General features: G+C 43.6%; 1 protein-coding gene across 1 annotated transcript in view; it reads left to right on the top strand.

Annotated features, from left to right (window-relative positions):
* LOC143291173 (cathepsin B-like) overlaps positions 1-18,106 on the top strand; it is a 27,225-nt gene extending 9,119 nt beyond the window's left edge. Inside the window, exons 3-9 of the mRNA XM_076600887.1 lie at positions 1-129; positions 6,999-7,114; positions 7,817-7,901; positions 8,892-9,036; positions 9,634-9,747; positions 17,146-17,274; positions 17,576-18,106. The exon at positions 1-129 is cut by the window's left edge and continues 87 nt beyond it. Of these exons, the coding sequence (XP_076457002.1) occupies positions 1-129; positions 6,999-7,114; positions 7,817-7,901; positions 8,892-9,036; positions 9,634-9,747; positions 17,146-17,274; positions 17,576-17,652 (795 nt within the window). The 3' untranslated portion in view covers positions 17,653-18,106. The remainder of the gene's footprint in view (positions 130-6,998; positions 7,115-7,816; positions 7,902-8,891; positions 9,037-9,633; positions 9,748-17,145; positions 17,275-17,575) is intronic.
* Positions 18,107-24,180: the final 6,074 nt, after the last annotated feature.

Below are 24,180 nucleotides of genomic sequence, written 5' to 3'. Positions count from 1 at the left end.
GCCACTCTGCCAGTGAAAGAGTTTCTAGGTGCCACCGACCTGCCCGACAGCTTTGACGCCCGTGACAAGTGGACCAACTGTCCCACCCTGAAAGAAGTGCGCGACCAGGGCAACTGTGGCTCCTGCTGGGTACGTACCTGTCTTAGGGATGGGGATGGGGAGAGGGGTGGGGATGGGGTGGGATGGGAGGGGAGAGGGAATGGGGAGGGTAGAAGGATGGAGAGGGATGGGAGGAGAGAGGGATGGGAGGAGAGAGGGATGGGGAGGGGAGAGGGATGGAGAGGGGAGAGGGATGGGAGGATAGAGGGATAGGGAGGGGTAGAGAGATGGGGAGGGGAGAAGGATGGGATGGGGAGAGGGATGGGATGGAGAGAGGGATGGGGAAGGGAGAGGGATGGGAGGGGTAGAAGGATGGGGAGGGGAGAGGGATGGGGAGGGGAGAAAGATGAGATGGGGAGAGGGATGGGATGGGGAGAGGGATGGGGAGGGTAGAGGGATGGAGAGGGGTAGAGGGATGGAGAGGGATGGGAGGAGAGAGGGATGGGAGGAGAGAGGGATGGGGAGGGGTAGAGGGATGGAGAGTGATGGGAGGAGAGAGGGATGGGGAGGGGAGAGGGATGGGGAGGGGAGAGGGATGGGAGGAGAGAGGGATGGGAGGAGAGAGGGATGCGGAGGGAAGAGGGATGGGGGGGAGAGGGATGGGGAGGGATTGGAGAGGGATGGGAGGAGAGAGGGATGGGGAGGGGAGAGGGATGGGGAGGGGAGAGGGATGGGGAGGGATGGGAGGAGAGGGGAGAGGGATGGGATGGGGAGAGGGATGGAGAGGGATGGGAGGAGAGAGTGATTGGGAAGGGAGAGGGATGGGGAGGGGAGAGGGATGGAGAGGGGAGAGGGATGGGAGGGGGAGAGGGATGGGATGGGGAGAGGGACGGGAGGGGAGAGGGATGGGAGGGGAGAGGGATGGGATGGGGAGAGGGACGGGAGGGGAGAGGGATGGGAGGGGAGAGGGATGGGATGGGGAGAGGGACGGGAGGAGAGAGGGATGGGGAGAGGAGAGGGATGGGAGGGGTAGAGGGACGGGGAGGGGAGAGGGATGGGTTAGTGTGTGTGTGGGGTGAGAGGGGTGGTGCAGGGGGATGTGTGACTCCGACTTTAAAAACTGTCATGAGGACCCTAAAGGTTCTGCAGACACGATGTGATTCCAAAGAATTCCCTGTTTCAGTTCTTGTGCCTTACAGTTGTACTTCCCTATTTTGTTTTCGTCCCTGGTTACTAACAAGCTGTATCTCCATTCGTCATTAGGAATAATGAACTTGGACGTTGCACACAAACATACATATGTGTGTGTGTGTGTGTGTGTGTGTGTGTGTGTGTGTGTGTGTGTGTGTGTGTGTGTGTGTGTGTGCGTGTGTGTGTGCGTGCGTGCATTTATGTGTGCATGAGAGAGAGAGAGAGAGAGAGAGAGAGAGAGAGAGGTCAGGTCATTAGATCTGCTACTGGTAACCTGTAATCTAGTACAACCTGTTCAGGGTCGGGTTGCCGGCGACTAAACCGGCACTCCCACCGCTCCCTTCCGGGACTGGTGAGGCGGGTGGCTAGACACGCTCATGGAATTAAAAACGAGATCCATAAAAGGGCGTCGGCTCAGGAGAGCCACCGACGGCCATTAAGCTCCACCGTGCTTTGTGCATGCCACACGCAGTTGGCCCCCGGGGTGTGTCTACCCATGCATGCGAAGTCTGGATCCGGCAGAATCTGCGGAAGAAACCTATCGGTTCAACGGAGAGGAACGCGGTTACAGCAACGCACTGTGGAGTGCAGAGAGCAAGATGAGACACCGAAAGGATATCTTGGTCATCCACTGCATCCGTGCTCATCCTCCAGTCGTCTCGACTTAGTCTTGCCACTGGAAATCGGTGGACCCGGACGAGAGAACGAGGTCGACGTTGCGCAACTCCTCTTCACTTTAAACAAACTCATCGCGCAAGTCATCAGTCATCCTTAATGACCTTTCATCATTCATCCTTTCATCACCCCCAAGTCCTGTGGCGACAGGCGAGCGACGAAACGACAGGTGTGGGTACACTGGCAGTCGCAGCCGCAGACCTGCACGCAGGCGGCTCAGGCCATAGGGTCGTTCTTCATTGACAGGAGCAGCGATGGAGCTCGGCAGCCGTCTGAGCGTCTGAGCAGCCCTCTTTAGGAATGCACTGCTCACCTCCCTGGCATGAGGAAGGGGCTAGAAAAGGTGCCCTAAAAATTGCCTGCTCCATATCACCCTGGCCAGCATACCGCGGCTGGCGGGGACCCTACATCAGCGGTCGAAACAAAGAGAAAGAAAAGAAAAAAACAAGGATCGTTCCTCTCACCATTGGTGCTTGGAACATACTGACTCTCCTGGACAGAGATGACGCGGACAGACCCCAAAGGAGAACGGCACTTGTTGCATCCGAACTCGCCAGATACAACATCGACATCGCAGCCTTGAGTGAGACTCGGCTTGCAGGCGAAGGCGAGCTCTATGAACGGGGATCTGGTTACACCTTCTGGAGTGGACGAGGAAGCGAAGAGTGACGCGAGGCTGGCGTTGGTTTTGCAGTAAAAACAGCACTTGTCAGCAAGCTAGCCGGAATCCCAAAGAGAGTCAACGATAGGCTTATGACCATGAAACTCCCGCTGGTATCTGGCCAGAAGCACCTCACCATTGTCAGTGCCTACGCCCCAGCCATGACCAACCCAGACGAAGTGAAGGCGAAGTTCTACGAGGACCTTCACTCTGTCATTGCTGCTATCCAGAAAGCAGACAAGCTCATCATTCTTGGGGACTTCAATGCTAGAGTTGGCTCTGACTACATCTCCTGGGATGGAGTGATTGGAAAGCACGGTGTGGGCCACTGCAACCCAAATGGATTGCTTTTGCTTCAGACCTGTGCAGAGCACAAACTGCTGATAACCAACACAGTTTTCTGCCTCCCTACCCGTAACAGGACGACATGGATGCACCCTCGCTCAAAGCATTGGCATCTCATCGATAACGTCATCGTCAGGAAAAGGGATAGGCAAGATGTACGTGTGACAAAGACCATGTGTGGTGCCGAATGTTGGACAGACCATCGCCTTGTAGTCTCGAAGCTGAATATTCGAATCCAGCCCAAGAGACGCCCCCAAGGCCAGAAGGCTCCAAAACTGCTCAACATCGCTAAGCTGAAAAACATCACCATCAAACAGACCTTTGTGGTGCTGCTGGAAGATCGTCTGGAATCCGCCTCTCTGGACAACCAGAATGTGGAGTCTGACAGGAGGACCCTGCGCGAGCTGATCTATAGTACAGCTTCAGAGACCCTGGGACCCATGACCAGATGCACAAAGACTGGTTTGATGAAAGCTGTGATGAAATCAAGCAGCTTCTGGATGAGAAACGCCGTCTGCATCAAGCCTACCTGAGCAACCCAAAGTCCGCATCAAAAAAGGATGCGTACAATGCCATCCGCAGGACTGTTCAGCAAACGTTACGTCATATGCAGGATAAGTGGCTGAGTGACAAAACTGATGAGATCCAGGGATATGCTGATAGGCACGATATGAAGAGGTTCTATGATGCCTTAAAAGAAGTCTACGGCCCCACATCCTCAGGATCATCCCCCCTCCTCAGTGCAGATGGGAATACCTTGATCACCGAGAAGGATAAAATTCTCGAACGCTGGGCTGAGCACTTCAACAAGGTCTTAAATCGCCCTTCCTCCATAAATGATGAAGCCATAGACCGTCTCCCACAAGTCCCCATCAACGAAGCACTGGACGATCTGCCAACACTTCTTGAGACCCAGAAAGCAATCCGTCTGCTATCCAGTGGCAAAGCACCTGGCTCAGACTCCATACCAGCAGAGGTCTACAAGGATGGAGGCACTGTGCTGACTGAGAAGCTCCATCAGCTGTACTCACTCATGTGGAAAGAAGAGACGCTCCCCCAGGATTTCAAAGATGCCTCTATCATTCACCTGCGTAAGCGAAAGGGGAACCGGCAAGCCTGTGACAACCATCGGGGCATTTCCTTGCTCTCCATCACAGGCAAGATACTTGCCAGGATCCTACTAAACCGTCTCACAGCACACCTTGACCAAGGTCATTTGCCTGAGAGCCAATGTGGATTCCGGAAAGAACGCGGAACCATCGACATGGTGTTTGCTGCAAGGCAGCTGCAAGAGAAATGTCAGGAGCAAAATGCTGATCTGTTCTCCACCTATGTCGACCTCACCAAGGCCTTCGACACCGTGAGTAGAGAGGGTCTGTGGAAGATCATGGCCAAGTACGGATGCCCTCGAAAATTTATTTCCTTGGTCAGCCAGTTCCATGAAGGCATGCAGGCTCGAGTCCAGGACAATGGCGAAACATCTGCTCCTTTTCCAGTCACAAATGGTGTCAAGCAAGGCTGCGTCCTGGCTCCAACACCGTTCAGCCTCATGTTCTCTGCAATGCTTACTGATGCCTTCAGAGATGGCGATGTTGGAATCAGCCTAAAGTACCGATCATATGCAAAGCTGTTTAACCTCAGAAGGCTTCAAGCAAAAACCAAGGTCATGACAGACATCATCAGAGACTTTTTGTTTGCTGATGATTGTGCCCTCAACGCTGGATCTGAAGCTGACATGCAACTCAGCGTTGACAAGTTTGCCACAGCCAGCAGGAACTTCGGCCTTACCATCAGCATGAAGAAAACTGAAGTTCTCCATCAGCCAGCCCCAGGGAAACCCTACGTTGAGCCCAACATCACAGTCAACGGTCAGAGACTCAGTGCGGTGGAGCGGTTCACATACCTTGGCAGCACACTGTCACGAAATGCGACCATCGACGATGAAGTGAACGTCAGGATTGCAAGAGCAAGCGCAACCTTTGGCAGACTCTATGCACTAGTCTTGAGACCAAGCTAAAGTTCTCCCCACACTACTGTACGCCTGCGAAACTTGGACAGTGAAGCTGAACCACTTCCACACAACATGCCTCAGGAAGCTACTGAACATCAAGTGGCAAGACAGGGCCCCAGACACAGAGGTGCTCGCAAAAGCCACCCTTCCCAGCATATTCACCATCCTGATGCAGTCCCAGCTTCGCTGGGCTGGACACGTGGCGCACATGCCAGACCATCGGCTGCCCAAAAGGCTCTTCTATGGCGAGCTGCAACAAGGGAAGAGATCACACGGAGGCCAGAAGAAGCGCTTCAGAGATACTCTGAAAGTCTCTCTGAAAGCGTTTGACATCAACCCTGACTCCTGGGAGGAATCTGCAATGGACCGTGACAGATGGCGCGCTGCTGTGCACAAAGGCGCCAAGTTGTGCGAGGCCAACAGGACTGCTGCAGCTGTTCAGAAGAGGCAGGCCAGAAAGTCATGGGCAAACAAGCTCCCTGACAATGATATGCCTATCTTTGTCTGCCCCAACTGTCAGCGAACATTTCGTGCGCAGATTGGACTATTCAGCCATCTGCGCATTCACAGACAGACTCATGAGCATCCCCCCATCCCCCAGCTGGATGACAACGATGGTTATCATCGATCTCGATGGACACACACCACCACCACTAACAAGCTGTATCTCCATTCGTCATTAGGAATAATGAACTTGGACGTTGCACACATACGGATGTGTGTGTGTGTGTGTGTGTGTGTGTGTGTGTGTGTGTGTGTGTGTGTGCGTGCATTTATGTGTGCATGAGAGAGAGAGAGAGAGAGAGAGAGAGAGAGAGAGAGAGAGAGAGAGAGAGAGCATTGTATTGCTTTGCCAATCCTCGTGTTGAGCTGTGTTACTTTGTGCTGCTCTGTGTGTCTTTGTGTTGTTGCTTTGTGTTGTGTTGTGTTTTGCTGCTCTGTGTTGTGTTTTGTTGCTCTGTGTTATGTTGTGTTGTGTTGCTCTGTGTTGTGTTGTGTTGTGTTGCTCTGTGTTGTGTTTTGTTGCTCTGTGTTGTGTGGTGTTGTGTTGCTCTGTGTTGTGTTTTGTTGCTCTGTGTTATGTTGTGTTGTGTTGCTCTGTGTTGTGCTGCTCTGAGTTGTGTTGTGTTGTGTTGCTCTGTGTTGTGTTTTGTTGCTCTGTGTTATGTTGTGTTGCTCTGTGTTGTGTTGTGTTGCTCTGTGTTGTGTTGTGTTGTGTTGCTCTGTGTTGTGTTGCTCTGTGTTGTGCTGCTCTGAGTTGTGTTGTGTTGTGTTGCTCTGTGTTGTGTTGTGTTACTCTGTGTTGTGTTGTGTTGCTCTGTGTTGTGCTGCTCTGAGTTGTGTTGTGTTGTGTTGCTCTGTGTTGTGTTGTGTTGCTCTGTGTTGTGTTGCTCTGTGTTGTGTTGTGTTGCTCTGTGTTGTGTTGTGTTCCTCTGTGTTGTGTTGTGTTCCTCTGTGTTGTGTTGCTCTGTGTTGGGTTGTGTTGCTCTGTGTTGTGTTGTGTTGCTCTGTGTTGTGTTGCTCTGTGTTGTGTTGCTCTGTGTTGGGTTGTGTTGCTCTGTGTTGTGTTGTGTTGCTCTGTGTTGTGTTGCTCTGTGTTGTGTTGCTCTGTGTTGTGTTGCTCTGTGTTGTGTTTTGTTGCTCTGTGTTGTGTTGCTATGTGTTGTGTTGTGTTGCTCTGTGTTGTGCTGCTCTGTGTTGTTGTGTTGTGTTGTGTTGCTGTGTTATGTTGTGTTGTGTTGCTCTGTTGTGTTGTGTTGCTCTGTGTTGTGTTGTATTGTGTTGCTCTGTGTTGTGTTGCTCTGTGTTGTGTTGTGTTGCTCTGTGTTGGGTTGTGTTGTGTTGCTCTGTGTTGTTGTGTTGTGTTATGTTGCTCTGTGTTGTTGTGTTGTGTTATGTTGCTCTGTGTTGTGTTGCTCTGTGTTGTGCTGTGTTGCTCTGTGTTGTGTTGTGTTGCTGTGTTGTGTGGTGTGTTGTTGTGTTGCTTTGTGTTGTGTCATGTTGCTCTGTGTGCTGTGTTGTGTTGTGTTTTGTTGTGTTGTTATACTAACTGCTGTAACACTGCCGTTCTTGCAGGCTTTCGGTGCTGTGGAGGCCATGTCAGACCGCATCTGCATCGCTTCCAATGGAGCCAAGAACGCCCACCTGTCTGCCGAGGACATGATGGCCTGCTGCCGGACTTGCGGCGATGGGTCTGTGTCTGGTCATTGCCCTGTGTGTGTGTGTGTGTGTGTGTGTGTGTGTGTGTGTGTGTGTGTGTGTTTGTAAAATTGTGATTTTCCACGGAAAAACAAAAACTGATAGGTTAATCTTGTGTTAAAAATGATGTCGGTAGTTTGTCGATGAGTATCCAGTATATAGTCGAAAAACTGTGGGTTAAAAGGCCGCTGGTCCAGACGCGCATACGAATGTCGTCTGGTATTCGAAGCTGTGTCTGTTGTTCAGCTCTGGACATAATTTTACCGCTGAAATTGTTTCATTTGCGACTCTGTCAGTTTTGATTATAACATGTACAATGCGCTCTTCTTTGTCACCAAGATACATTTCAAGGGTGTGTTGTAAAGAGTAGATATTGCTGATTTCACAAAGTGGGGAGCGCACACCAACACGTTCATTCTTCACATCCAGTATGTCTGACAATGTATCGATCAAAGCAGCAACGTCATTCACGTGGAAAACCAGTATCTGTACAGGCCCCAGTGACCTTAGTTAGGTATACTAGTTTGACCATAAACAGCACAGTCCATTTACACTGCATTTCACCACAATTTCTGCTGCTGCTATTTGTATAGCCGCTGTAGCTTTTCTCTTCCCTTATTAAGATCTATGAGCAGTAAAAGCATGGAAGCTATCAGTGGTGATGGTGATGGTGCGGTGTGCACGTGCTGTGTCAGGTGTGACGGGGGATTCCCTGCCGCGGCCTGGTCCTACTTTGACAAGGATGGCGTGGTGACGGGCGGACAGTACAACAGCAAACAGGTCTGTCGTGCAGGAAGGAGGACTGAGTAGTTTCCTTCATTTCTTTTCTTAAGTATGCACTCACACTGGCACGCGCGTGCACACACACACACACACACACACACACACACACACACACACACACACATTCATGCATCACACACGCTCGCGCGTCTCTATATTTTGATGTATGTGGGATGTTGATTGTGCTGTTCTAATTAACTTTTTCTTTTCAGTATATACAACTTTTATCTTCTTTCTCTCACACACACACGCGCGCGCGCGTGCGTCTGATATCATTCAGATTGCACAAACGTTAAAGTAAGAAGAAAAAAAAAAGAGAGAAAAAGAAAAAGAACACACATACACACACATCCATTGTCGAGACATGGCGATGAACCATTAGTCGAGTGAGGTCAAACGAATGGATCCACTCCAGTATAGTGCATTATGTGGAATCTATAGATTCCCATTTGCCATCACTTAAGGGTTTAATAGTTATATGCTTTCATGCAAATCTTTCCGATCCCATCTAACTTGAATTAAAGAGTATTTTCATTTCAAACGTGTCACGCTGAATTTATCATTAAGAACATTTACTGCGTCCTTTTAAAACGGGCCACATTTCTTATCAAACATTGTGTTGTTTAACTGTGTACGGTGAGATTATTTTTTGTCTTACCGGAAAAAAAGGATGGGACAGAAACTAGCAAACATGATTATTGAAAGCGGAAGTAAAACAGAAACAGTGTGTGTGTGTGGGTGTGGGTGTGTGTGTGCGCGCGTGCGTGCGTGCGTGCGTGTGTGTGTGTGTGTGTGTGTGTGTGTGTGTGTGCTGTTTTGCACGGCTGTGTGTAAGTTAAGTTCGTGTTCGTGCGAGCAGGTGTCTGTGTTCCCACATCCGTGATGCCTCTGTGTATATTCTTTTTCATGCTGCTGTGTGTCCGCGTGTGCCGGTAAGAAAGTCACGACAAGAATGTCTACGTGTGTGTTTGTTGTGTGCGGGTGCAGGGGTGCCAGCCATACCTGATCCCTGCCTGTGACCACCACGTGGTGGGCAAGCTGAGTCCCTGCAAGGGGGATGCCAAGACCCCCCGCTGTGAGAAGAAGTGTGAGGCGGGCTACAATGTCACCTTCAAGGAGGACAAACACTATGGTACAGTGACACCAGCTGGTCACACTGAGTGCGTGGCTGTTGGGGTTGGGTGTGTGGTCTTTGGCTGTGAGGGGAGAAGTGTTTCTCTGTCTGTCTGTCTGTCTGTTTGTCTGTCTGTCATTTCTTTTATCTGAAAAGTGGAAATCAAGATATAAAATGTTAGTAGGACGGCAATGGGGCCAGCAAGACATAGAGACGATGTGCAGATCTTAGCCACAAGAAAAGATGAAGCTGAGACATAACTGTATAATTCATGGAGGATGGGTGTATTGTATGGTTTCATTTATTTATACAATTTCTTTTTCACTGTATTTCTTTCTGTATTTTCTTTATTCTCCTCTTTCTTTCTCCTTTCTTTCTAAAGCATCTGCAACATATGCAGTCTGCTAGTTGGGGCCTCACGTGCACGTGTACTTGTCAGTGGCTGACCACGTTGTTGCTATCATGGTTCAGTTATTTGTCCCCCTTCATATCCCTGGTCCACCCGCGACTGTGGACTATGTCTGACGTGTGTGTGTGTGTGTGTGTGTGTGCGTGCGTGCGTGTGTGTTTGCGTGCGTGCGTGCGTGTGTGTGTGTGTGTGTGTGTGTGTGTCAGGCCAGCGGTCCTACATGGTGAGAGGGGAGCAGAACATCATGCAGGAGCTGTACACCAAGGGACCTGTGGAGGCTGCTTTCACTGTTTATAGCGACTTCCCGCAGTACAAGTCAGGTCAGTCACACACACACACACACACGCACACACACACACAAACACACACACACACAGACGGGGTGGAGAGAGAGAGAGAGAGAGAGAGAGAGAGAGATGCACAGTCACGTGAGAGAGACAGGCAGACAGACAGAAATGCATAGTCACGTGAGAGAGAGAGAGACAGACAGACAGACAGACAGGCAGAGATGCATAGTCACGAACGAATGGTTTATTCATATAGGCCATAGCCCCTCATGAAGGGATATTTGAACAGCAACAAAAGACAATAACATAATTTGCTGAGAAATAAACAAAGGAAATACGACTATGAAATGAGTGTTTCTCTGAACCTGTACGCCTTGTACAAAAACAAGGAAAGATTACGTATAGTATCAGGTTTTGTGCATGACATCAATAAACTCAATCTGAACAAATTAGGATGTCTGTAATATTTAGGATGGATAAATTTAATCTCATTAAGTTTTGGACAACAGAGAACAAAGTGTACATCATCTTCTTTTGCCGTTCTGCACAATGGACATAACAAATCACAGTCATTGCGAAATTTATATCTGGAACGGTGCACTTTCAAGTCAGAAATAACAAACCGAAATCTTGTTACATATTTCAACTGTCTATCTATGTTCATTTTCAAATAATATTTAAGATCATGATTACAACAGAATGTTCTATACAAACTAAATCGTTCACTTGTATTAATGTGATGGTTCCAGTTCTGCCACCTGCAATCAATCAAACGTTGACGAAATAAACTTATAAAAACATTCATATTGCCAACACCTTGATTTTCCCAGACATCACCAAAACCATTCTCATACAAACAAATGCGGACATTTGAAACCCAGTTTTTCTTTCCATTCATATCCAAGTCATACAACATTCTATACGCTTTATAAGGTAATCTAAAAGCATCCATCTGAATTAACTTAAGCCAGTAACGAATACAGCTGACTGCAGAATTTACATATATAGGATATCTGTCTGACTCACCATAAACTAGATCATTTGGTGTTCGCATATCTACACATAAATACTTTTTAATTGCAAATAAATGAACAGACTCGCAGTGAACTGAAGCTTTCTCTAACCCCCATAATTCGGAACCATATTGTAGAATTGCCTGAACCTGTGAATCAAATAGTTTGAAAAATAGCTCAAAAGAATTGTTGTTAAGAATATGAAGCTTCCGCATAATACACAACAATGCATTTTTTTGCCCTACTGGCAAGATCTTTGCAAGCTGCAGAGAAACTCAAAAGTGTAGAGAAAAATATCCCTAAGTACTTATAAATATTAATTACAGGCATTGTTACACCATTATAGACCCATCTCTCTCGCCCATTTAAATACCCCCCTTTTCTAAATACAATTATATTGCTTTTATTCATGTTTACCTTCAATTGAAGTGAAGAAGCAGCACTACATAGACTGTTTAACTGACGCTGTAATCCAACAACTGTCTCTGATAACAAAACAACATCATCAGCCAATAGAAGGATAAATAATTCAAAAGCATCAAATGAAAAAGTAGCACCATGCCTTCCATTATTGATTACTTGCAATGCTAATTCACTTATAAAAATAGAAAATAACACAGGGCTACATGCGTCTCCTTGTTTAACTGTACATTTAATATAATCTGTAAGTTTACCACCATATCTTACCCTACATTTAATATTTTCGTACATACTTTTTATGCATCTGAATAACTTACCTTTTATTCCATTCTTAAACAAAATAGGCCAGAGTATGTTTCTGTTAATAGAATCAAAAGCTTTTTCGAAATCAATAAAAGCAACATACAGTTTGTGGTTATAGGAAAACTGTTTTTGGACAAGTGCTAATAGGGTAAACATATGATCCACAGTTGAATATCCTTTCTTAAAACCTGCTTGGAACTCACCAGTAATATTATTTTCTTCTATCCACTCTTGCAATCTACTGTTAATGATAGAGCTAAAGATTTTACTACTTACATCACTAAGAGAAATACCTCTGCAATTGTTTGGATTGTTAGCATCACCTTTCTTAAACAACGGCAAAATAATCGATTCTGTCCAGTTTTCCGGAAACCCACCATTGTCTAGAAGAGTATTAAATAATTTAACGGAAAAATGTACAATCTGATGATTTGAGTTCTTTAGTAGTTCCCCAACAATACCATCTGGGCCTGCTGCTTTACAAGGTTTCAATTTTTTCATAGCTAATAAAACTTCCTCTTTTGATTCATGTATTCAGTACTGTCGTCATCAGTCAAATCTTCATAGCTCATTTCATTACTAATATCTATTTCTAACAAGGATCTAAAATGCTGGAACCACTTGTCAATTGTGATATTACTTATTGGTTGTTTCCTTTTAAAAGAAACCTTGTGTACAGTACTCCAAAATTCTTTCTGATTCTTTACAGATGAAACAAGTTTATCAAGCAAAGTATCATTAAACTGTTTTCTTTTTCTCTTCTGTAAATTTTTATATTCACGCCGGGCGACTACATATTCTTGTTGGTGTTCTTTCTTTAATGATCTACGACTTCTTCTCAGTAACCTCCTGACATTTCTTTTGCTAATCACACATTCCTGGTCGAACCAATCATCTTGCGGTGTGCATTTTTTAACACATAAATTCTTTTTCATACACTCAGCACTCTCTTTGATACATTCATTAAACAAGCTCAAGGCACTGTCAATATCTGTATCGATAACATTTATAGCTCTAACTTTTTATGAATATCTTCACTATTTAACGTTTCATGAAATATGTCTGCGCTATCATCGTTCCATAGTATCTTTTCTATCAACCAACCTTCACTTTCTAGACCATTAACAATTATTTTGTTCACATTTGGAAATATTACATGAGTTATAACAGGCATGTGATCAGAATCAATTCTTTCATCCACATACAGTTCACACGATTCAAAAACAAGTGATAGTAAATCATTAGAAAATATAAAATAATCAGTCACACTACAACCTGAATCAGACATATATGTATAGCGACCTTGAAGGTCACCTTTACATAAACCATTCAGAATACACATATCTAATGTAATGCAAAAGTTCATCAAAGATTTGCCATAGTTGTTCAAATAACTGTCTTGAGAGCATCGTTCAGAAGTGTAAGAATGACTTTTACATTGCGTTTCAATAATATTGTTTCCAGAGTAATTCTGAGAAATATTTGAAGTTCTGCTGTTCAGGTCACCACACAGTATTATATACACATCTTTTGTCATCGTACAATCAATCAAACATTCCTCGAGCAAACTGATACCATTATCAACATCAAAATAAGTGTAAAAAGGCGAACCTTCTGGAGGAACATAAGAACACATATATCACACATCTTTATCCAGCCCGAACAACGCTCTATCAATAGTGAATGCACAAACATTAACATACTTGTTAACATCAACACTCTTAACAAAGGGAATAAATTCATTTCTAACCAGGCACACTATTCCTCCTGTTCTTCTCCCTTTTTCGGAGAGTTTCACCGCTGATCTGTAGAAAATTTTAAATCCATTAAAGACATTAATTTCACAGCTTTCCATAAATGTTTCAGTTAAACAAACAAAATCAAAATCAAGAAGATATGAAATGAAATCTTGGTCAGCAAGTTTGGACAGTAAGCCATTGACATTCCATGTCAAAAAAGAAAAATGCTGTTTCATTCCTGACACAACATCCGTTCACCCCGTGCATGTTGCACGTTGACCGCTCTGTCACGCAAGACTGATTTGACAACGTGTGCTCGGTTGCGGATGAAATACGACCCGGTGCCGATTCAATCCAACCACCTTCACCATCATTGCCACAGCGAAAAATCTGTCTCGAAATGAGGCGGCCGATTTCCTAGCTCATAACCGAACTGGATTCAAAATCCTCCAGAAAGAACTTTTTCCCGTCAATGACAAGATGGTCAAAGATCATGACGGCTTTCTTCCCGTTCTCTCTGGCATTCTTCAGAAAAGGTGACAGCCTACGTCTGATCTCTCTACCACGGTTGGAGAAATCTTCTCCAATGAACACATTGCTGCCCTTGAGTTTCTTTTTCGCCTTCAAGACGAGAACCTTGTCCTTGTAGAAACAACGTGCAATGATTGGGGAATCAGGTTTAGCACTCAAGCGGTGAACGCGATCAAACTCAATGTCCTTTCCTATTTCTAACTGGTCGGTGATAAGGTCATGTACTTTACTCTCACATTGCTCGTTTGTCTCATTTTGATCCCTGGAAATGCCATAGAAAATCAAATTGTTCCTTTTTGACCTCCCCTCTAAATCGTCTGTCTTCTTCTCTAGTTCATGGACTCTTGTAATCAATTCAGAGTTTTTCTTTAACAAGTTCTGATTTTCTTGTCTAAGTACCCCCACCTCCACCACAAGATCTTTCACACCCTGCTGAAGAGTAGCATTTTGTTCACCGATCTCCCTGATTCCCTGTTCCATGTCAACAAACTTACAGTTCATGTCCGATTTCATGGAGTGCAGCATCGTCATGACGTCCATCAGGCTGGGTTGTTAAGAGGTAGGAGGACGCTGTCGGCGCCGTCCTGTCCGCTGCCTGGGTCCGTGCTGGTCCGTCGTCCACTGCTGCTGGCCAGTCTGGTCTGCTTCAGGTTGTCCGACCTGGGCCCGGGGTTCTGCTCTACGTCACCGCATTGAAAAAAAAAAAAAAAAAAAAAAAAAAAATTCCGCCCCAAAACATCAGAGTGAGGAGCAAACCAAGGACAACACCGTCCGCTCTGCACCGGTGTGACAGCATGGCGATTCTCAAGGCCAGCATTTTTGCGGCCCTCTTCGCCATGAAGACTTGAAATGTGGCAGCAAAGCAGCCACACGACGACCGGAATACTAGAGGTGCCGAAGGCATAGTACTTTACTGATGACCTTGCAAATTTCTTTACGCACAGATCAGACGAATTACTTTGTAATTTGTAAAAGTTGCGAGACAAACTGAAGTGCGACTTGCACGCATCAGCGCTCAGTTCACGCCCCGTCACGTGGGAGAGTGAGAGTGAGAGAGACAGACAGACAGACAGAGATGCATAGTCACCTGAGAGAGAGAGAGAGAGAGAGAGAGAGACAGATAGACAGAGATGCATAGTCACGTGAGCTATGTTTTCATGTGTAATAAACTTGGTGCAGGATTTGTCTGGCAGCCTTGCTACACACGGCATTACAAATGAAGATACTTAATTTCGTATATGCACCAGGGAGAAGTCAGTCTAGAAAAGTCATACAAAAGCAACACCCAAACTATTCTCAAAGCAGCTATTGTATGCTGGAATGTTTAGTTAATGTATGTACTCACTTGTCATCATCCAAACACAATGCCGAAATGCCCGGAGCATCTCACAGTATTGGAAAAAAAAGACCAAACGGTAAGGATGAAGATGTGGATTTAGATCTAGCTGGTATATTATGTCTGCTGATCTGGAAAAGAAAAACGTGATATCCAAAAAGGCAGACTTGTCCAGTGAGTAGGTATATTAAGTTATCTAATGAGTGCTCTGAATGTATAGTTCTTCCCCAAATGAGATTGGTGTGCGGAATCCGCAAGTAACAGTTGTCTCGCTTCGTGGAGAGCTCTTGGAATGAGCGTCAGCTGAAGGGAGACGCTTCATAGAGAGCAAGGAGCAATTTTTTTTACAACTGGACAATAGTGTTTTGCTCACGGAATTTTGCCTCTCAGTCTTATATGAAGGAAACCAGAAGATTAAAGAAGACATCTGATCTAAAATCTAATAGCAGAAAGTTTTCAAAATCAAAAGTTTCAACTTACTTGTATGTCAAGGTGGTCTCTCACCACCTTCACCAGCAAAACTGATACATGAAAGTTCTGGGTTTCACAGACTGTGAGTGAACAAGTTTCACTGCTGCATTAAAGTTGCCTGGCCACAGACGCCCGTTCGTGGCATTGCTAAAGCTTGGTTTTCTCGTCTTGATATGGCCGGCTTCTTTTACTTTCCTCCACCAGAAAAATTATATAATAGACATTTATATCGCGCGTTTTTCCGGAAATGCTACTCAAAGCACTTTTCATTTCGTACCACCGCTCCTGCCCCCTCCATAACCAGAGAGAGAGAGAGAGAGAGACGTGCCACAATACACTCTTGCAACTGAATATAGGAAACCACCCACCCACCCATGACACCCTCAAGACAATACATTTCTGCAACATGCATTCATACACACACACACACACACACACAGAGAGAGAGAGAGCGAGAGAGAAACACGTGCCCGAATACACTCGCGCAATAGAATATTGGAAACCGGCCATCCACCCACCCATGACGGCCTCCGGCTAGAAAACACATTCCTGCAACACACACACACACACACACACACACACACACACACACACACAGAGAGAGAGAGAGAGAGAGAGAGACGTACCCGAATACACTCGCGCAATTGAATATTGGAAACCACCCATCCACCCACCCATGACGTTCTCTAGAAAACACTTTCCTGCAACACACACACACACACACACACACACACAGACGTGCCCGAATACACTCGAGCAATTTAATATTGGAAACCACTCACCCACCCACCCATGACGTTCTCTAGAATACACATTCCTGCAACACGTATTCACGCACGCACACGCACACCCACAACCACTCCACCACGCACACAAATGGCGAACGTCTTCCCCACAAATAGCATGCCTGTAGATCCAGATCATGCCACACGCAATGCCAAACCCCAGGTCAAAACAATACCAAACTAAGGGATTATTGCCATTATGTAACAGAAACGTCAATATGGTGTCTGGACAAATTAAACAACTCCACATTATAACCTTTCTCCATTCTGACACTAAATGTCCAAAAGGTGCAGCGCGTTTAATAGCTTGTAACACACACAATAGTCAAGAGCCAAATAACTATGCTAGCGGGTCCACTGGAACCACTCTTAGCAGTGGTCAAAAGGAGGAAGCTGTCATGGTTCGGGCATGTGACACGCCACAATTCACTGCAAAAGACAGTTCTACAGGAACGCTAGAGGGTGGTAGGCGAAGAGGGAGGCAAGCCAAATGCTGGATGGACAACATCAAGGAATGGACCAATATGGATAGCGCTACGCTGATACGACAGGCAGAAGATAGAACCGGATGGCGTCGTCTGACTACGGAATCGTCCCTCATGTCTCCTCTACGCCCATCCCGGGCAGGAGAATGAATGGAATGGAATGGAACACACACACCACCGGTGGTGGTGCCATGTGCGGTAAATATTACCCGAGAGGAAAGGTTAACACCGGGGGCGGGGGCGAGTGGGGGCGGGGCAAGAGGGAGAGAAGGTATGGGGTGGGGTCCATCAATAAGCAGGTGCCTGACGCACTATAACACATATATGAAATATATACGGTTCTTGCAGGTGTTTACAAGCACACGTCGGGATCTGCTCTGGGTGGGCATGCGGTGAAGATCCTGGGGTACGGAGTAGAGAACGGAGAGAAGTACTGGCTGGTTGCCAACTCCTGGAACCCGGATTGGGGCGATGCCGGTATGTAGACACCCATGACTGTTTATGTCTTCTCTCGCTGTGTGCGTGTGTGTGTTTATGTGTGTGTATGTGTGTGTGTGTGTGACTTAAATTGCAATTCCAGTACATTGAAGGTTGATATCCAATGTTTGCAGCTAATAACGTCTTTGAAAAATGTCTGTCAGACTGCTTGTCTGTCTCTCTGCCATGCGTGTGACCTTAACGACAAATGCAAAATTTAATGAGTTTCCCCTCACCCTCTTTCTATCCCCTTCACCTCCTCTCTAGATCCATTCATTTTCTTCTCTGGTTTATTTCACAGGATTCTTCAAGATCTTGCGTGGCAGAGACGAGTGTGGAATCGAAGGACAGATCGTGGCGGGAGAACCCAAACTTTAAGGGACACCTTTCTGCTCCTTCATTTGCTCTTTGATCGGATTGCTTTTGTTTGCTCATTGATCGGATTGTTTTTGATTGCTCATTGATCGGATTGTATCTATTTCGCTTATCGAAAGAGAAGAGAAACAGTGGGTGGGGTAAGGGGGCTTGGGACCCGAGCCTGACAGAACTGTGCAGAGAGGACTGCTCTGTATTGCTAACCTGTCATCATTGGGAACTGAGTTACCAGACACTTGGGTCAGTCCCACTTTTCGTCAGTGTCTCCCGTCTAAATTACCATTCATCGAGTTGCTGTTGTTTGGTGTCGGTAAAGAAAAGGTCCATATAGTAACACAGGTAAAGAAAGACAAGGTCCTGTGTCAGGTTCTAAAGACCAAAGCGCCTATCTTTTGTAAGCGTGTTTGTACAATAATTAGAAATATTTCTATGCAAATAAAATGAATACTTCACAGTGCCTTTTCCTGTTTGCCTGCACAGTGTGTTTATATATGTATATGTATAATTATATATATATATATATATATATATATGTGTGTGTGTGTGTGTGAATAGAATAGAATAGATTTTATTGTCATGAAACCGTAAGGTTTATAAGACACAAGTGTAATGGTAAATGAATGAATGAATGAAAAACACACAATTAATCAATCAGTTAATGCAGTAAATTGCAGCAGCATTCATGAACAAATTTTCCTAATCTTGTTTGTATATATTCATCATCTGTTAGCATCACCTGACTGGGAATATTTCCTGTGTTATTGGAATTTTGAATATCTTTTAAAAATTGTTGCCTTAAGGTTTTATATTTAATACAATGATCAAGAAGATGAATTTCGTCTTCCAGGATGTTACACTTGTTGCACAATCTGTCTTCTCGTGGAATATTTAAATATCTACCTTTCTCAATCTTTAGGTCATGTGTTGTATTTTCTTGTTGGTACATGGACTTATATATTTTGTTGATGAGGGAAGTTTCTGGTACTTGAATTATGTGAATCCAATATGTAATAATTTGGCATATTATCTTTAAACTTATTGGGAATCTGCCCAGTTCACCTAACACAGGTAGCACCATAGCTTTTTTGTGTACTCCAGGTATTTGCTTACAGATTTTAATGTGTAATTTTTCATGTGGAAACTTATTCGATAAGCAGTCGTCAAAAAGATGTGCTAAATCGAAAGAATCAACCGGTTTGACTTGTTAAGGTAACCATACCTCCGCCCCATAAATCGATATTGGCGTTATGAAAGTATCATATAGCTTAGATATGGTACCTGGATTGATGTTGATATTTTTGAATGTTCTTCGTAAAGTATGCAATGCTTTGTTTGCTTGTTTAGTTAGGTGTTCCTGTGCTCTTATCAGACTTCCACTTTAGTGGAATATAACTCCTAAATATTTATATTCTTCTGCTGTTTGTATTATATCTTCCCCACAGTAAAAATATATTGGTACTTTTGGGTCAGATCTTATAAAGATTACCACTTTCGTTTTTTCTCTGTTAATTTTTAATCCCCAATTATGGCAATAATTATGTGTTCAAATTATGTAATTTTTGTTGCAGTCCTTTTCTTATTAAAGACAGAATAACCAGATCATCAGCATAAAGTAAACATGGTACATTGCTGGGTGAAACAGCATCGAATTTTGGAGAATCGTTACTTTCCATAGATTTTACAATATCATCCATGAAAATATTAAATAAAGTCGGGCTTAGTGTATTGCCCTGTTGTACACTCTTCTGTACAGTTATTTCTGTGCTGAGACCTTCGTATGAATTTACTTGAATTTTGGAATTATCATACATGTCTTTAATTATACCAAAGCATTTTCCAGTTATGCCCATTCTTTTCAACTTTAGGAACAGGGCATCGTGCCAAACGTTATCAAAGGCTTTTTCAAAATACACAAAACAACCGTATAATCTACCTTTTATTTATTTTTATTTATTTAATTTTTTTTTAATAACTTTTATTAATTCATTAATGATCTTTTTTAGAGTGAAGATTTCATCAGTTGTTCTGTAGCGTTTCCGAAATCCAATTTGTTCCTTTGTTAGGCGTTCACCTTGTTCTAGGTACTCAGTTATTCAGTTATTTAATATCGTGCAGAATACTTTTCCCAGGGTATTGGTTAAGGTTATTCCCCTATAATTATTTGGATCTCCCGGGTTCCCATTTTTATACAATGGAATGTTTAAACCATTTTCCCAACATTCTGGATATATACCTTGAGTGAAAATAATGTTAAACATTTTTTGAATGATATGGATAGTTATTGGAAGACTTGTTTTGACCATTTCGTTTGTAATGCCGTCCAATCCTGGTGATTTTTTTTTTTTTTTTTTTTTTTTTTTTTTTTTTTTTTAATGCTTGCACGCTTTCTTGATTTCTTTGTTTGATATTGTTAAGTTGATATTTGAAAGCAGACTCTCACCTGTTTGACTCTTTTTAAGTTCGTTTCTGATTTTTTGCCTTTGTTTTTCTTCTATATTCACCTCTTTGCCAATCAGCTTTTCCGGATGTGAAATCCATATGGATGTATTCAACTGACATTTGCGTGTGGCATTCTCGCCTGCAGTTTGTAAACTTTTTAATGTTTTCCAGGCGGTGTTCGGATCTTTATAAAGGACGTCGCTGATTTTATTCGCAAGATCATTTGTGTACATTCTTTTCTTTCGTCTTAACAGTCTATTATAGATCTTACGTTTGGAAAAATATTTTTTTGCATAGGATTTATTATGTGGATGCCTATTTATGGCATTCAGTATTGATCTAAGATCTTTCCTGTGTTCATAACATTCACAATCAAACCATTTTTTAACGTTTTTTTCTTTTGCGCTTACGATCGTTTGTTTTCTTCCTAAGACTTACATTAGCCGCAAATTTCATCATTTCTGTAAAATCATTAATAGTATTGTTTAGTGCTAGTTTAGAAATACCGGTTTCATTTTCAATATACGTATCTAATCTTTGTTCTATTTGAACAAGTTGGGTTTTTATCCATGGCATTTCGAAAGCTCTTAAATATTTCTCGTCTGAAAAGGCATCCCATAAGTATTTGTGTGTGACGTCTTCAGCTTTAAACGTTTCTTTTCGTGACGTTTTAACTGATAGGCCTACCGAATTCCTTTCTCTGTGTGTATGAGAGAGAGAGAGAGAGAGAGAGAGAAATATGCCCCTGTCAAAGTCATGTCACATCCAGCTCCTTTCCACACACATATACACACGCTCACTATATACATTACGTTGTGTTAGTGTGTGAACAGACGTTAAAACAAACAATATCAATAACACTTAAGGAAATCTCGTTTGTGACGAAAATGTCATGGCTGGAATAATTCGGAAAGATGGAAGGCGCAAGAACTGAGTGGTTAATGTATTAAATTTTAATATGGGGGTCGTGGGTTCGAATCCTGCACACAAAAATCAGTTCAGAACTGATTAGCGCATTCTTATCTAATCAAAAGTCGATGTAGTTCTAAACATGACAAAACTACATAATAATTCAAAGATCACAATTGACCGGTTCAGCCTCTCGACCCCTCCCTCCCCCTCTCCCCGTCCCCCCGCTCAAATCCGCCCCCCTCCCCCCACTTTCCCTATCTCTATATTCTTTTATATTCTTTTTTGTCTCTGCCTTCCTCACAACCCCTCTCCTGTACAAGTACAACATTGTTCTTATTTGTAATCAGCTCTAAACTTTAGATTCAAAGAGAGAGAGAGAGAGATTTGATACAAGCAGAGAAGCGCAGGTCTGCGTCATGTCATGAAATGTTTGTCGACGACACGCAACCACTACAATCTGCTGTTCCTGCTGACAATCCCGTTCGCTCTCGTCATCTTTATAAGCTTCTTTTTCTGACGTTGAAACCTGGATGTCAAACAGCAAACTTAAACTGAATTGTGGTTAAGATTGAAGCCGTCCGTTTCTCAAGAAGTCTCGATTCACTTCCCTTTACTGATCGCAAAATTAAATTATCGTTCACTTCTTACGGAAGAAGCTACTATGACTATAGTATCTTCTTACACCCTTTCTCGTCTCGACAACTGCAACTCTGGCTGTCCTCAATCTGTCATTCAGCCTCTTCAGTGCATTCAGAACTGTGCTTTTAGGCTTATTCATAAATCTTCTGAAATTAACCTCGCACTCCTCTATTTCATAAATTGCACTGGCTTCCAGCTGAACAAAAATAACATACAAGTACCCCTGTCTCTGCTTCAAAGTTATCACAGGCTCTGCTACTCAGTATCTATATGAACTGCTCCATATACATTCCCCCCAGGACCCTTCGATCCTCTGCTGACACCAGGCTCTTTCAGCTTCCTCTCACACGCAAACAGCATGGCCAACGAGCAATTTCTTTCGCTGCAGCTAAGCTCTGGAACTCTGCCATGCTCTATCCGACACAAGTCAGTCCTTGAAGTACTTCAGGTCATGCTTGAAAACATACAGTTTACTCCGGATAAGTCGACCCTCTGGGAACCCTCCAAAATAGTCGATTTGTGCGATGGTCGACTTATCCACACCTCGGATATGTCTATATGTTCTGCCAGAAAGTCGACTTATCCGATGTGTAGAAGTCAACCTTTTAAACACAAGACTAGTGATTAGTTATTTGAAAAAAAGATGTGACAAATTTCGCTATGTTTGTGTCTGTATTGCATTAGTACATGTATGTTAAACATTGTTTAGGTATTGGACTCATCTACTGGTTAAAATGTGTTAATTTATTTAGTTTGTGTACCTCAGTTGCCTGCAGGCTATGACAATTTCGATTTAGGTTATATATATATATATGTGTGTGTGTGTGTGTGTGTGTCTGTGTGTGTGTGTGTGTGTGTGTGTGTGTGTGTGTGTGTGTGTGTGTGATTTTTTCTTTCTTTCTTTGTGTATTTCTCCCACTTTTTTCTTGTGTTTATCACCCTTACATTTGTTTCAATAGTCCTTTTTCCATTTATTTATTTATAACAGTTTCGGGCTACATACAGTGCTTGTACTTGTGTACAGTTGTATGCATTTCTTTGCTTGTGGCATATAGTATTTACCTCTCTCTCTCTCTCTCTCTCTCTCTCTCTCTCTCAGATATAGTTTTCAATAGATGGAAATGGTTTAATATAAAGATGAAGAAGAAGGATGGTGATAATGGTGATGACGGATAACTATGTAGCGCTCTATCCAGAAAAGTGCTCTAGATGCTTACAAAAACACATGAAACACATCCCATATACTGCGTCAAAATTGTGTACACACACAAACATACATAGCAAACTATTCACACACATAAACAGAATGCATACACACATACAAGCATACGTTCAAACATAAATAAATGCATACCCGTCCCCCCCCCCCTACCCCCCAACACTCACACATCCGCATATATGATGAATAAATATGTACATATACTTACGTAAGTGAATATAGTTTAGTATACCACATATAAAGGAGTATATTCTGTTTGGATGGATATAATTATCACAACGAGACTTATTGCTGAGAGAAGAGTAGGGTTTTTGATAATGCCAGATTTGAAACAGGCGAGGGTCAGAGGGTCGGAAGTCGTCACAGAGTCTGTTCCACGTCTTTGGGGCTTAAAAGGTATATAAAAAATTATCCCACATCTTTGTTCCTCCATGTCTGTGTCCCCACAAATTTATGTTTTCTGGGTCTTTGTTCCCCCACGTCTATATTTCCACATGTCTATGGCCATGTTGACCACTGTTGACGACAACCCGAAAGTGTTAAGATTGTTTGTCTCATTTGTGCATTATCATAACGCCGTGGCAGGTTTCGATCGTCGACTGGTCACTGCTGACCACTACTGACTAGTATCTAAAAACACTTCAGATTTTATTCTTTTGTGACGTTTCTGTAGTTTTTATTATATTTTCTTCTACTTCCTGACAGGAATTTGTCGTTGACTAATCACTGCTGATCACTGCTGGCCACAACTGACAACAATCCAAACATTTTAGAATGCGGAATCTTATCATGTTATGCAATATCAAAACTTTTTGACTTGGCATGACTGCCTACTGACAAGCACTGACCAAAATCAAAATGTGCAGTTTACATTATGTTAACATTTCTTCTGGATTACGTAAACTCTCTTATACATTATTAGAACTTTTTATTTGGTTTTTAATGCGGACCGCTATACTGGTCACTGCTTAACACTGACCGTCAACTATCAAACAGTGTTGGATAACGAAACGAATGCGTAACTGGGGGGTAACAGACCCAGGGAACATTGACGTGGAGGAATACAGAAGTTTTGGAGACATACAACTGCGGAAAACATAGATCTGGGGGAACACAAGCATGATGGAACTTAGACATATTCCCTATTCAAACCTTTCATTTGTATATTTCCTGAATATCTTTCTGAAGTGTTTCTAAATTTGACTTTTGATGATTTTTTCAGACTGTCACTTGATTATTATTTTCTATCTTGTTGTCCTGTACGACTGGTTACACAGCTCACATGAGTGCAATAAAACTTTTTTTCAGGAATCTGCATACAA

Source organism: Babylonia areolata, chromosome 16, assembly GCF_041734735.1.
Source record: "Babylonia areolata isolate BAREFJ2019XMU chromosome 16, ASM4173473v1, whole genome shotgun sequence".
NCBI lineage: Eukaryota > Metazoa > Mollusca > Gastropoda > Neogastropoda > Buccinidae > Babylonia > Babylonia areolata.
The sequence above is the reverse complement of the archived record's forward strand: the minus strand, read 5'-3'. Positions and strand labels throughout refer to the sequence as shown.